A 15,742-nucleotide genomic window follows, 5' to 3' on the forward strand; every position below is an offset into this window, starting at 1 on the left:
ATCATCTGGTACTACTCAAGAACACTTCTTTTTCTAAAAGCTTAGTCAAATACCTCGACTCTCTAACAAAAGCATTTTTTTAAAAAAAAAAAAACACTTTTGTTTTGTGCTGCCCTCTCCCTTCACTCTAACTTATATTTATTTAAGAGAATAATTTGGTAAGAATCAAGTCAATTTACTAGAATTATACCATTAGACAACTAATTGAAGGGGTTCCCGTTGGTTACCCATATTGATTTGCGTCCAAACGATTTTATCTCCTGCAAGAAGAAGTCACACATTAAAGAGACGATGCAAAGGGTAACCAATATCAGGAATAGTTATAAAGACAATGCTTTTAAGTACGAGGGACAAAGTAATTAACTTTCAATGTGAATTTTCGCAGTTCTTAAATATAAGATTCTCATACTAAGAAATCATATAAGCAGCACTCCACGTAATAAATTAAATTAATTAGTATATATTGTAAAACGATAAAAAACTATCTAACTCGCCGAGTAAAGTACCAAAAAAATCAGATTACCCAGCATCCAGGAAGAGCTGGACCAATAACCTGTGGTTATGGTACTCAACTTTTGCCACTTGAACAAAGCTTCATTATATAGATCACAACTTATAATTAGAAAATTTTGCCTCAAAACAGCACATATAAATCATGACTATCCGGTAAGATTTATGAATAATCCAATGCAACATGAAGTTATACAGATAGAGTGACTTGCATGCCTCAGTTCACCAATATTAGTTCATCTCACCTCTATTTGTTGCTCAATTTAAGCATAGTTCCCTCCAAACTTTTTCCATTAATCAAACTTAAAGACTTTCCGCGCAATTACCAAAATTGGAAACAATATCTAAATACCAACACAAAAAGTGTTCAGTTGGTGCCATCATCCAATTGAATTTACCACCTTGGGCTACTCCAATTGTTATGCTCGTGCATTTTCTATTAACGAGACGCTTTACCCACAGTGCAAAGTCTTCATTAAACTAGATCAAAGCATTTGTATTTACCCTGACATGCAATAGGTTTTTTTTTTTTTCAGCTACTGGAAAACTAAATGCCATTGTGGTTCCACTAAATCTAGTCAACGGAATGCATGTAGCCACTGGAATTTGGACCAGTCATCTAAAACGCGTGCTTAAGTTTCATCCCTTCTCCCTCTGATTTTGATCATTATGCATTCATAACGAGTGCCAGGGAGCTTGGAAGAGAGTAGCTCAAGAGTCTCGACCATTAGACACTCGTCAAACTTAAAACACCTTTCGTTACACAGTAAATCAGGGGGCATAATTCAAAGAGAACATAACCATCTACAACAAGTATCTATTTGCTGTCTTTTCCTTTTGCTGCCCAAAATGCAAGCACCTGAGCAAGCCAGTGATAGAAAAAAACATCTGTATCCCCACAAACCTAAAACATGATCAACAGAGCTGAAATTTATGTCAGCCCCCTTAAGTCATGACTTAAATGGTACAGAAAATTTGAAATATAACATCCTTTGCCTTCCCCAAGGAAACCAAAGAGAGTAAAACAAGCAGATGCCTCTTTCACTTCTACAAGGAAGGCCAGCAATCTGGAGTAAGATCCATTAGTATGGCCTGTAGCGGATGGGGCGTCTGAACCTTGGAACCCTTCTGTAAATCAGAAGAGAACAAAACACTTGTCAACTAAAGTTTGATGTAATCATCAAGCAAGCATCAGTTGAATCATAAGAATGCAAAATATAACCACGGCAGTGAACATAACACAAAAGTGAGTAAAAACCACAACTGTTATACTATTAGGGCTCGTTTGGTACGAGGGAGAAGGATAAATAGTTCCGGGATTATATTTGAGATGAGTTTATCCCACGTTTGGTTAGAATAAAATCGCGGTATAACTAATCCCGGGATTAGTTATCCCGGGATTGTAGTGTTATTTTATCCCTGTGGGAGGGTGGAATAACTAATCCCGGGATAACTTATCCTGGGATAACTTGTTTCCAACCAAACGACCCCTTATAGCTTACAAGAGTGAGAAGTCACGGAGGACAAACGAGGGCATGCTAATTAGGAATACTATAATCCAGATCAACAAATATTTGAAGAATTACTCTTCCATTCAAATCTAGGGAAGTTCAGCTCTCTGTTCTGGAAGGCCTAAAGCATTCCGACCAGTTTCATTTCTCTTTGATACTAAAAAGATTAGGACCAGTCCATCAGGATATGTATAGGATAATAGATAATATAATAAAACAAATCTTATAACCAACATATGTTGAATCAATATAGTGTTAGTGCAATCAAAAAAAAAAAAAAAAACCTAAGTGTAAGTTTAATATTATTCTCGTTTAACATTTTAGTCACACGTCTTAAAAAACCAGTTAAGTGATGCATTTTTAGATAGGTATGTGTAACCGTGATTGTGTAATATACATTAGACGTCGAAGGAGGCATCTAGTTTATTTTAGTGAACTGTTGACTTAATCCTTCCATCAATATGATGAGACCCTAGGTTTCATCTTCTGAAGCACAATGATAAACTTGAAAATAGACAAGTTCGAGTAGCTGAGCTGCTGATCCAGAAGCATAGGGCTTCAGGCCATATTTAGTCAAAATACCAACAGAGTTGAAGAGAACATTAAACACAAAAGTTACCATTTCCGATCAAAGAGAATTACCATGGCACATGCTCTGGCTTTATGACAAACCCAACATCCTACTTTGTTTAAAGGCAGTAAGCCTAAAAACACAGTCAACCAAAGACAACCCAAGATTCCATTTTGGGTGGCAGGGAGCTCTGGACGACTGCTCATGTAGGCAGGGGCAACAGTGTACTTCAAACAAACACGTGTTCAAGTACGTTACCTTCTCAAAAAAAAAAAAAAATGATGTGGTAGTGCACACCCCATAAAGCATTCAGAATTGGTAATATCCATGTTGGGGGACCACTTAACATTCAACTTGACTTCCTTCAGAAATTGACAGATAGATAAATGACATGAAGTTGCAACCGACAAGATTAATGGAACTTAAATGAAATTCCAAGAGTAAGAAGGAGATAAGCTGAGCATTAGTTCAGTGTTTATTGAAGTGACAAGGGCCAGGAGAATATTGTTGGTCAGGATGGAACCTGCTTTGAGCTCTGTGCCCAGCATCTCTTTGCTCCTGATCCTAGAGATCAGACAAAGATATCTCACCCCAAATGAACGGTTTAGCAAAGATCCACTTTGTTTCGGATACAACAACAACATACCCAGTGTAATCCCACAAGTGGCGTCTGGGGAAGGTAAGAAGTACGCAGGCCTTATCCCTACCTTTGTGGGTTAGACAAGTAATCAATTTGATGCCTCTTCTTTTTTGGTTGGGGTAGAGAAGGAGAGGTTGTACTTCACAGAAAGATCAAGATTGACAGAGACAAGGTTGTATGCCTTATCCTTTTCTTTTGCAACCCATTTTTTAAAATACTTCTAGCTCTTTCCCCAAATACAAAACCACCGATACTACTCCTCACATAAGACACTTGCATATTTTTACTGTCGAAAATTCCTTGACTTTTTTCATGATTGCGTAGCTCATCTAGCATCTAGGGTGGCTAGCTGTACTATGAATTGCTCATATCTTGATACACCTTTTAAGCATCCCCATACCCTAGACAAACAAAAAATAAAAGAAACAGGAAACAAAGGGAAAAAGAAATTGCTCCATGTAGCAAATAAAACAGTATCACTCTTGCATTCTGAAGCTTTCCAAAACACAAATAGACATGGAACCAAAAGTTCAAGTGATGTAACTCAAATCCTCAGCTCTCAAAAAAGAAAATTAGGAAGAAGACCCAAGGGGAGGGGTCTCCGAAGCATCATAGAATATAGAAGCAGCATTAATAGTTCCATTTCAATGTGTGTGTGCACACACACACACACGTATATGTATATTTTGGCACAACAAAATAAAGGTTCTGAAGGATAGCATCATAGTTGATTACCCAAAAGGTGGAAATACTGGAGCACCAGGCACAAACGGACGTCGAGGGCGAAATCCTGCATAAGGATTGAATCGCCTTCCTCGAAATTGCTTCATACCAGGAACATTTGTCCGCTTCGCGGATACCTACATGACAAAAAGACACAGTGGTAGAAGGTCTAGAAGGTGAAACAGAGTCAACAAATCATTAAGATGATTATTATGGACCTTCAACTGCCGCCCGTGAAGCTCTGATTCATTCAACAGAAGTGCATTTTGAACAGCCTCCATTTCAACAAATTCAACATAAGCATACCCTTTCGGCTGGCCAAATTTGTCAGTCAAGATAGTTACCCTGTTAACAGTGCCACAGGATTGGAAATGTTGTTGCACTTCCTCAGGCGTGCAAGCGTAATCTACCTGAAGTTGAAATGAACCAAAAAAAAAAAAAAAAATCAAACGATAGTTCTCCTAAACATCTTGTTCTTTTGCTAGTTAATGCCTTAATATGAGGTTAGCTGTCAATAAAGCAACACAACCTAACGGCAAGATGCAGCAACTAATCCCGAAAGTGAAACATCCAGACCAAACAATCTAAAGAGTTCCCTTAACATGTCATGCATTTCTGGACAAACTTATACCAAGTATTCATTCTTCTGCACACAAAATATTGCAACCTAAGGCGAGAAGAGCAAAACTGAGAGAGAGAAAACAGAAAACAAAAGGTAAAAGAACAAGTAGAAGAGCAAAAAACCAATTTTCTGTCCATAATGAAAAAAAAAAAATGGAAGTAAAGCAATTAGACAACTGATACGCAAGATAAGTTTGTTCTAGGAAGTCCAACAATATTATTGCTTTCTAGGTGAGTTCCTGTTAAAGCTGCATGTTACACTGTTAAAGAACAACTAATAATATAAAATAGAAGGGAAAAAAGCTACTGGCAACAAATTTTTGAGCAATAAAGTAATCTGCAGTTTCTATCATTGGATTAAAATGGGAAAGCAAATAATCCCATAAGGTTAAACTAAAAATTAATTCCTGTCGTTAATTAACACAATATAAGCATTACGAAGAGCAGGAAGATGCTAACAAGAGAAATCCGTCACATACAGAAAAACAAATTTACATTTTGAGGTAAAGGCGATAAACCTCACATTACCAACATATATGGATCGTGCATCCACCTCCTCCTTTTCAGCCTGACTAGCAGAAGCAGTTGGATCTGCACAAATGCACATGAGCAAAATTTATGAATAACAAATACCCCATAAGCAATTTTGACAATATGTATCTCCTTACTTCAAATCTAACATTTTGGACATGAAATCACAGAAGATTTTTTGGATTTCCCTTGTTCTTTGTTGTGTGTGTGTGTGTGTGTGTGTGTTTTTTTTTTTTTTTGCTGGGGGGAGATTTTGGGGGGGGGGAGGTAATGTTTGGTATTAAAGGAAAAAATTCCTCACACATCCACACACACTCTCTTCAAAAACAAAAGTCTAAAACCTAAGATAACTTAAAACACATTCACTGCACTTCTATGCGTCAGAGAATTGAGAGACCTTCAGAAGCACCCTAAAGTTTCACTCATGTTTCTAAAAAGCTAAAGGCAAAATGTGACAGGGCCTATGAGGCTTTAAGCAAACGACAAGAAGCAAGCTCCCACTTTCTTGGAGTGAAGCGCCTATACTAGAAACATAAAAATCAAATATATGAATTAAGTTTTTTTTTTTTTTTTTTTTTTTTGATGAAGTAATTAAGTAATTATAGTATCAAATCGCAATTATAATCACAAACACTATCATCCAGTGTAATGAAAATATTAATCCAACAATTCAAATTAACATTATAACATGTAATTTCAACAAGGGCATACACCAATAACATCAATGATATTGGTTTTCAATTTGCAAATGATAACTGATAAGAAAAGAATTAATTTGCAACACATACTTCCATAATAATTACTCAAATAAATGTACCAAGAGAGTAAAAGAGGGGGAACGAAGAAGTCCAAACGAGAAAGACTCACACGCTAAGAGAAGAAGAAAAATGCATTGTTTGAAGAGGAAAAAGAAGAAAGACGTAAATCAAAAGAAGTAGAGAAACAGAAACAAAAGACGTTTTTTTTAAAAAAAAATTATCACAGCAGTAGAGCAGGTGCTAAACCTCAAGGAGAAGAAAACAATGGAAAATGTTAAAAGCGTGACGGCATACTATTTTCCATGTTTTTATCTATTTTTTTTTCCTTTTATAGTCTAATAAAGACTCAACTACTTCTAGCTGGGATCATTTTGTCCCTCTTTATATAAAGCACAATGGTTCACCCATAAGGTGATAACCCCTTGCTTACTTTTGCTCGTCACTTTAAGCAACAAAATAATGACTTACAATAGCACTGAATTTCTCATATAATCATCATGAAATGAGCTACTCCCTCTGTCCCAAAAAGATTGTCTTAGTTTGACCGGCCAAGGAATTTAAGAAATAAAGGAAGACTTTTGAAAGGTGTGGTCCAAAGCAAGCCTTAAATATTTGTGTGGCTATAAATAATCTCATAAAGTTAAATAGTTTCTAAATATAGAAATGGGCCAATCTTTTTGGGACAAACTAATAAGGAAAGTAAGATAATATTTTTGGGACGGGGGAAGTACAAATTAGTAACATTTATTACAATAAATGCATCCTCTTTTTCCCCACTTCCTAATTTTAAAGAGTAGCTAATGCAAGCCAAATGTGTCACGTATTATCGACCACGGTTTGGTCTAATTCATTTCTTTCCCTTTGCATATATCAAATTCTCTAGATACTCAATCGGTGCAGCCGAATTTCCCATTTACACTAGACCAGAATCACATTTGTATCTCCAAGAAACAGACGAGTAATCAACTATAACAAAATTCATGGGCCAAATAATAGTTTTTTTTTCCTTTGACAAGTTAAATGACAAGCTAGTCTGTCCAACAAGAAATTAGCAACTAAAAGAATTTTCATACAAGGATGGTCCAGTGTTATCAAAGGCGCGCTTAAGCCCTGAAGCAAGGCTCAAAACATGTTGAGCGCTTCACCTCGCTTTATGTGCGCTTCAGTGTCATCATCAAGGCTCTAAGACATACTTTTCCTTGCCAATGAGCCTCTCTTGGATAGGTGACACTAGATGATTAATATTTCACTTTATCGTAATATTTTTCCAATTTCTTTGTCCATACATTTGTTATTCATGCTTATTATTATTAATCTTGGACTAAACATATATATATTTGTATTTTTGCACCATTGCGCTTTTTTTCATTAAAGCCCACGCTTCATTTGCGCTTTGCGCTTAAAGCCCCAGCTGACCTTATAGCTTTTTTGCGCTTTTCACTTTTGATAACACTGGGATGGTCTAGATCTACAAAAGCATGCTGATTACAGCAAGGATATAGCAAACACAAAAAAGGAGCAAGGGAAAAAAGAAACCGGACAAAATGACAAGCAACTGTGTGTCCAACAAGAAATAGCAACTCAAAGAATTTCTGAAAGAGGATGAGGATCTAGAAAATCATGCCGATTACAGGATGGATATAGATAATAGACACAAAAAGGAGGAAGGCAAAAAGAAACTAATAAATCAAAGAAAAGATGAACAAACAAACAACCATTTTCACCTTGAAGTAGATTCTTTTTCTAGATAAATATATGATTAAAAGAACAGAGTGCAAAAAAGGAAAACGAAACGAAAGCCCACTCTTAGGCGCTGGAGTCGGCCACAAAGATTGTTTACGTTCAAAGCAGCGAACTTCTCCAGTCATCTTCCTGCAAGATATCTCGTCTTACAGGTGATTGGAAGAACAGATGAAGGAAAAACTAGAGACCAAGGTTTAGCCGTCCAACAAGAAGATCTACGTTGAATAGGGTGACAGAAATGAAGATGTAAAGGAGCGATCTTTTCGAAGAAATCAAATTCTCCGGGGAAAACAAGTGGTCAAAGCCATTTAATAATAGAAAGGAGACAAGGAGGGGTTTATTTGGCGTGACGGTACTTTTTGAAGTCTATTAAGGGCATACAGGAAAATTGCAATAAATACTTATTTTTGCAGGTAGAGAAATTTGTCATCAAACTGACAGATGTCCGGAAGATAAACTTGGGATTTATGTAACAAGATTCATTTTCACTAGTGTATTACAGTAATACATTAGTTGAGAAAAGCTACTCATAACACAATCAATATCGGATGAACAGAATCAGTGTTCACGAATGAAAATTTTTCTACAACACGAATAACTAGTCCCACAGTTGAAAGCAGGAGAAAATCCGGAAACTAGTTATTGTAAAAATTCCACAGCTATTAGTGTGCTAACTATATCTACCTGATCAAGAATCGGGAGGCCTGAACGACAAATATTTGAAGTAATATTACAGTTTTCGCATTCATGCACTAGTATCATATTTAGATATTACCAAGTTTGAGAAGAAAAGAACTCTTGAGTTTCGCAGTAAGACGCAACTAGAACAGACTTTGGGACAAGAAAGATTTGTTCATAGGTACAACCGAAACTAAGACTCCTGGAAATCAAGTAGAAGAATGTCCAGAAAGACTCCAAATTTGCAACAAAAAGAGAGTCTAAGCTGAAGCAACATGGAATTTGTTCTCAATTAGGAAAGAAGGTCAAGCATTTATGAGGGAAGCCAATATTTTCATTTGTTTCCATAAGAAATTCAACAGCAACTTTAAGAAAATGACCGAACCAAAGAAAATAAGCTTAAAACATCTTATACATTGATTACGAAGATACTTAATATAGTAGGCATTAGAAACACACTTTTCCAACCATGTAGCTCTTTATTATGAAGATCCAAGCACATATATGATATATCACTTGAACTGATGAGACCAAGAGAAGGTAACCCAAAATGATACTTCCCGCGCCATTGAGCCAACTGGTAAGGTTGAACAAGAATTTTGAAGATGAGCAGACCCATGATATTTGGGGTAAGAGAAAGCCGCCGTGTACCTAGTTCTTTATTTTCTCTTGCATGTTTTAAGTAATATTTTTATTTTGTACTGGCCACATCCTTATCATTATAGAGCTTTCTCCAGATGGAGTCAATGATATGCCTTATTGCCTCTCTTTAATAGTTAATCAAAAGCTGGTTAACGCCTTGAGGTTAGGGATTAAGAAAAAATTTGACGCCATAATGAGCTTCAAAATTGTGGTGATCACATTATCAGGACCAAAAAGTTTATGTCCTTGACTGATTCTCTTGTAGGTGCCTGAGGAGACTTCCAGAATAACAACAACATACCCAGTGTAATCCCACACTTCCAGAATAACAAGCACAATTAAATCTGTTTTTCGACGAACAAAGCTAAAAGAAAAATAGTTAAGCTAGAGAGAGAGAATTAAGCCCGTTCTACAATAGAAAATGTGACCACATTAGGCAAATATGAAAATTTTGATTTCCCAACCCAATACCTGAATCTTCGTTACTGGTCATCTCGTTAATGAAAGGGGCATAAGTTTGGTCAAAGGTTACCAATTTAAGGGCTTGTGTGCTGGTGCACGAAGAAGGATTTCAGCAACTTCTGCTTGCAGAGGTTTAACAAAATATCACCATTTACTCGAATCAACAAATTGAATTGCATTGACGCAATAAAAAATTTCAAACGAAGAAGGTTAGGCTTTAAGAGTAGCAACAACATACCCAGTGAAATCCTAAATCGAATCCCTGAAGCACCTCATTCTACGATTTTATCCACCCAACAACCATCAATCCCATCTTCTTCAAGTGAAGAAAGGAAAAAACCTTTGCTTAGCTTGTTGCTGCACCTATCATGTAGCTATCTTTATCCTACAACATGCACTACCATTAAAATATTCATGTTGCTCCTCGAGTGGACATCCCAACAACTCTAGAGGAATTGATGACAAACAACTAGAGAAAGGTAAAAGGTTTTTAGTTGGATTCCTACTTAAATTTCTCTCTTCTTTTCTTCTTTTTGATAAGTTGGATTCTTATACAAGTAAAATCGAAATTTCCAAGTGAGTGGATCCATTCACGTCAAAGCCTATTTACAAAGTTGCAGCGATAAGCATTGCTTCACCATAGCAAGAATTAACTTTAGTACATCTTCCAACCAAGAGTTACCTAACCACAATTGCAGCAGAGAGATACAATCCCAATCATTCTGTAGCATAACTCAGTTTTCTTGTACTAAAAACTGGGTCGCATACTCAAAAAATCTTTTCCGACCAAATTGAAGTGTGTAATAGTTCTGCAAATAACAACTCTTTAAAAAATATACCACACGAATTGAGAGGTCAAAACAAAAATCCAATTTTGACAAGTTTTTGAGCCTTTGAATTAGCATATAAAACCTTCCAAAAGTAATTTGTCAACAAATAAACTACTGAACCTCGAAACAATTCACGAGGTGAGGTTGACAACTATATTTCAGACTCCATAAATCATGAAAAATAAATTTCTTTCTCACAGCCACCTAGCTTGAGCACAATATCTGTTAAAATATAGTAGTTGATTACAATTGGTGATGTCATCTAACCATCAGAAAAATCAGATTGTGTTAAGTGATACTTGTCAAAGGTCAAGCTAGAGTTTCTTACATTCAATACTTGAAGAGTGAATCTTGTAAGCTTTATTTGATAATATTTCTTTGAGCTTTCTAAACTGCTAAATCAGAAAACTTTTGTAGTTCTCTTCAAGCATATTGACGGTTGAATATTTAAGACAGATAAAGTCATACACTAACACCTTAAGGAGGTCATAAGCAGCTGGAGAAGTTAACTACAACCCACAACATGGTGTACACTGTTCCATTATGCACAATGTGGACATTTTGGAAGGAAAGAAACTCAAGATGCTTTGAAGGAAAAGCAATTGCAACTCATTGTATAAAATTTAGACGCTTAAAGTTGTTAGCCTTTTGGTGTAACTTGAAAAGTGCATTTTGATACTCTATCGGACTTCACAGACGGCTTATAGTAGGAAGGAAAATGCCAATCGGTGTAATTGTACAGTTTCCAGCACTTGGTGCTATTTCATAAATAAAATACTCTTTTTTTGAGTTTCCATTTTTTTTTTTTTTTTTTGAAGTGGCAAGTATCATTGATGTCAAAAACCAGCATTAAGCAGGTGCCGTGATTACGTTAAAAATTCTAGAAAGACGAGAGGAAAAGAGAGGGGGAAAAAAAAAAAGGAGAAAGGAACCTGGCTATCGATACAATAGATTCCATGAACTGTAAAAGGGTTTCATTATCCTTTATCAACTCCTTTTTACACCAAAGATTATCAATGACAAAAAAAATCATAGTTTAATATTAAGCTCTCCCGAACAGAATTCAAATTAGGATATTAAACTGTCTAAAGCTGATATGCTATAAAGTAGTATAACTCAGACTTGCTATTTTTACCCTTCATCAATAATACCCGATATTCTTCCAAGCTTAATCTTTCCTTCCTTGCAAACTTGGATTCATATATATTCTTACGATGAATAATTACACTGATTTAAAAAACATTCTATAGAATCAAATGGTTACATAGCTCTAGAAGCACAAACTGTTAGTGACAAAACAACTTGATTTCCTATAGCTGCATACTGCGACGGAAATCACAACTTCAATTGCATCTAATTTTTTTGACAAGGCAAGATAATTAAATTTCATCCCATAAACTGGCCTCTCTTCTACTGGACAAGTGTTGACACCCCCCCCCCCCCCCAAAAAAAAAAAAAACCACACACACCAAAACAAAAAACACAAATGAGAGACTCGGACACATGATCTTTTCTGATTCAGGATGCTATTATCAAGATTTTTTTATATAAAAAAGGGGGAAAAAAGGGTTAAAAATTATCTGATCATGCTCATTTTATTTGTTATATTGCTATATAAATCAGACAACACTTGGTGATTCTATTGCAACTTGGTTCCACTGAGCTATGGTTTGGCAACCTGTGAACACATACCCCTCCAGGAGAATTAGTACCTTAATAATAATTTCAGAGGGATTACAGTCTCAAGACAGAAGGAAGTCAGGAACCAGATAAAGCTCTACTTTTTTTTTTTTTTTTTTTTTTTTTTGGGATAAGGTAAGGTTTAGGAACCAGATCAAGCCCTAGCAAAAACTTAACAGAAGCAACCCCCAAAAAAGATGTACCCAAAGTCAACATAACTATGGATAAAGCATTATTTCTTTGCTGATTCACATTATTCAGAAACCACAAACGGAGCTCTCATCCCAACTATGCAACTTGCTTCCCCACAATAGACCTGTGCACTTGGCTCATATTTTCTTCACCAAAATGTTCAATGTTTAGAATTTCGTCTTCCCTTCACATTTTAATTATATATTATACTGTTTGCAATTGCAGAGATCAGCTAAAAGTTCCAACTAAAAAGAAAAATTTTATTCTGAAATTGAGATAATTCTGTGTTATCAAAGTTAACAGTATGGTAAATAATCAGCAATTGTGACGACATGAATGGAAACTAACTTACCTAGTCCGCAAACCTCTTGCAAGTACTGCAAAGAAGCAGCTTAATTGGATAATTTTTGCCAATATGCTGCGGCGCTTAGTCAACCAGAGCAAAAAGAAAATGCAATTCTAAGTTAGGCTGTACAGCACTAGCAATACACCTATGCTTTTTTATCAAGTAAGCATATTCATTAATCAACAAGGCCAAAATCGACCGTACACAAGTCGTATACCAAAATGTAAAGGACCTACAAAAAGATATGGTTCTCTACAAAAGACGCCCAATCCTCTATATATCACGAACTACATGGGTGCACCAAAAATAAATAAGGGAACGGAGACTACTGCTTTGAATGCTCTACTGTTTTTCTCTCTCCAAATAATCCACATCAGAGCCAGAGGAGCAATATTACCGGCCCTACGCTTTCTCCTTCTTCTTCCAACTTTCCACCTAACAACAAGTCCTTTACAGATCTAGGCATCACCGTGACATACCAAACCAACTAAAAAAATCACACCACAGTCTCATGGCCAGGCTGCATTGTAGAGAAGATGATCAACATCTTCACCCGCCTCCTTGCATAACACCAGCTGATGCAAACAACCTTTCGTCTCATAAGATTTTTCGCCATCAAGATCACCCCTCTAGTAGCTAACAAGGCGAAAAAAACACCTCCCTCATCACCTTAAATATCCAAATCGACTTCACACGAAAGACCTCGTCAACCCTCGCCAATAGCTTCTCGTAATAGGACTTAACAGAGAACACAGGCTTGTTCCCCAAATTCCATCTCAAGTATCAGATCTATCGACTGGGCCACAGTGCTTATGCAGAGAAGCTTGCAACCTTTGAAACTCATCCACCTCCCAAATCCTGGAAATCCCTCATTAATCTCAAATCCCAAAACGTTTCTCCCCCTTATGTCGCCCTCATATGTTGGACAGTCACCTCCCTTTGCCATGGGGTTGGAAATTCATCTTTTAGCAAGTAGACCCCACACCACTTAGGTCCCCCAAAACTAACTCTCCTCCTAATCCCTACCCCAGAAGAGATTTGTTCAAAGAAATCTACCCATCTTTCATGATATCCCTCCACAGTCCACAACCAAAAAGCATAGCGATATCATCAGTTCTCCACCCCCCTTCCAACACCCCATGTTTATCTGCTTTCAACCCTCTCCATAAAGATTGGAGATTGGACCTTGCAATACAACCTATGCTAAGGCCTCATACATAGTCAACTGCAAATACTCTTAGCCACCATCATGCTTCTACGCTCGCAATGGAAAATTCTTGTTTAGCAGCATAATTTTCATGGGAATAATCACTCTTCCTCCATCACCTTGATAAGACCTTATAAGCCCCTACATTTTTTTCCTTTCTTTCTCCTTTTTTTTTTTTTTTTTTTTGAAATTATTTTTTTATAAAAGGAGTATACACCACTACTTTTTTTATACACCACTACTTACAGGGACAACTAAACTAAATGGAAAATAAGGAGACACGAGAGATCATAAACTTGATCCACGCATCACTGGCAGATTTAATTGTTCGTTTTCTAAGATAAAAAGAAGAATAAACAATCGTGTCCTGAGAGTATCTCTTGCTTGGCAGTGCAAAGACCAAGGGATGTTTCTTAATTTAAGTTCCGATTGGACTTTCAAGACATATCAGTAGTGCAAAGTGTTTGAAAAATAGAGAGATGCACTGCCAAATGAGTAAAACCTTGTGCAGAGCCCATTTCTTTCTCGACTTTGGCCTGCATTTCGCGAAGAGCTCCTGCTTCATCCTCAATCTCCTTCAATCTCTTCTTCATATTCTCTAACTCCTAAAAAAAAAACACCATCAGATAAATGATTAAGAGTCGTTTGGTAGCTAGTTAGGCGGCAAGTTATTCATGTATCAAATCCTGCATAAGTAATACCACGTTTGGTAGTTGGTTAGGAGGTAAGTTATTCATGTATAGAATTAATACGGTGTTTGGTTTACAATTTAGAAACCCACATAACTAATTCATATATAAGTTATGAGGGAGTCTACATATTATCTTTTCCAGGATCGAAGATGGAATAACTAATACATGAATAACTAAACATAACTAATACCTGGCCTAAAATAATACATGGATTCCCTCATAACTAATCCCTACATTACTACTATAAAAACATACCCAGTATAATCCCACAAAGCGGGGTCTGGGGATGGTAAAGTATACGCAAACGTTACCCCTACCTTGGGAGGTAGAGTGTACACATAACAAAGAAGGTCAGACAAGAATTAACGGATATACAAAAGCCATGGAAAAATACTAAAGATAGCGCGACAAAGCATTATGAAGAAAAGGAACAGTAATTGCAGGACACTAATACGATCCTGGAAGTACAAGGCAATCCCGGCATTACTCTAACCAGCTAGCAAACACAACTCATTAGGGTTACACACCTCAAAAAGTAGCAGTAAAACAAAGGGTAAGAAAGAACCTTAGCATTAGGATCATCCTCAGATTCAGGGGCAGCAGCAGAAGTGTCATACTCGGCATCCATTTCTCCTTCTTCGTCCGGTATTTCACCTCCGTAAACCTCGTGCTCATGCTCCTCGTATTCATTCTCCTCTTCGTGCTCCATATCTCCCCTCTCTCTCTCTCTCTCTAACTGTGTGTAGGTATATAAATATACTGATTTCACAGTATATAAATCAGTGAAATTGATTTTTCTAGGTTTAGAAATTGGGCGGATTTGGAATTAGGGGGGATTTGCGGGGGAATTAAGTCGGTCGGAGATCGACGGAGAGGATGACAAGTTACAAACTCTCCTTTTCACTTATATATCGTTAGACTAGTATTTATTTACTCCTTATAGGCTCCTATGGATTTTTCGATTCCGTTTGGGCCAAACAGGGTAATAAACCAGGGGCAATTTGCAGGATTGTCCCTGGGGGTGGTATTTAATTTTTGTCCCTCAAATTGGCAGAATTTTGGCCTTAAGGCAGAATTTGCATGGTCAGAATTTTGTTAAATTTTACTTTGCAATTTTTTTTATTTACTGAGTTGGGGTTCGAACCCACAACTTCGAGGGCAAAACTTAAAGACCACCAATTTGAAGGACAGAAATTAAAGACCACCCCAAATGAAGGACAATCCGCGCAAAAAAATGATAAACCAATATCCAAATGAGAAAATGGATCTGTTAGAATTACAACTAGGGCTGTCAATGGTACGGTTCGAGCGGTTATTTTATATTAAAATTTATACCAAGCCAATTTTTTTGGTTATTTGATTTTGTAGAACCAAAATTAGACTTTTTGAAACTGTCACATTATTT

The 15,742-nt window shown here is 36.6% G+C and overlaps 1 protein-coding gene across 1 annotated transcript; it reads right to left on the minus strand.

Moving 5' to 3' along the window:
* Positions 1-1,215: 1,215 nt before the first annotated feature.
* On the minus strand, positions 1,216-15,241 carry LOC132052746 (polyadenylate-binding protein 1). Its single transcript, XM_059444422.1, has 6 exons — positions 14,903-15,241; positions 14,148-14,250; positions 5,100-5,167; positions 4,174-4,365; positions 3,968-4,092; positions 1,216-1,638 (listed from the first exon to the last, which is right to left on the minus strand). The coding sequence occupies exons 1-6, from the start codon at positions 15,044-15,046 to the stop codon at positions 1,593-1,595; spliced, it is 678 nt and encodes a 225-aa protein (XP_059300405.1). The 5' UTR covers positions 15,047-15,241; the 3' UTR covers positions 1,216-1,592.
* Positions 15,242-15,742: the final 501 nt, after the last annotated feature.

Source organism: Lycium ferocissimum, chromosome 1 (assembly GCF_029784015.1).
Source record: "Lycium ferocissimum isolate CSIRO_LF1 chromosome 1, AGI_CSIRO_Lferr_CH_V1, whole genome shotgun sequence".
NCBI classification, from domain to species: Eukaryota; Viridiplantae; Streptophyta; class Magnoliopsida; order Solanales; family Solanaceae; genus Lycium; species Lycium ferocissimum.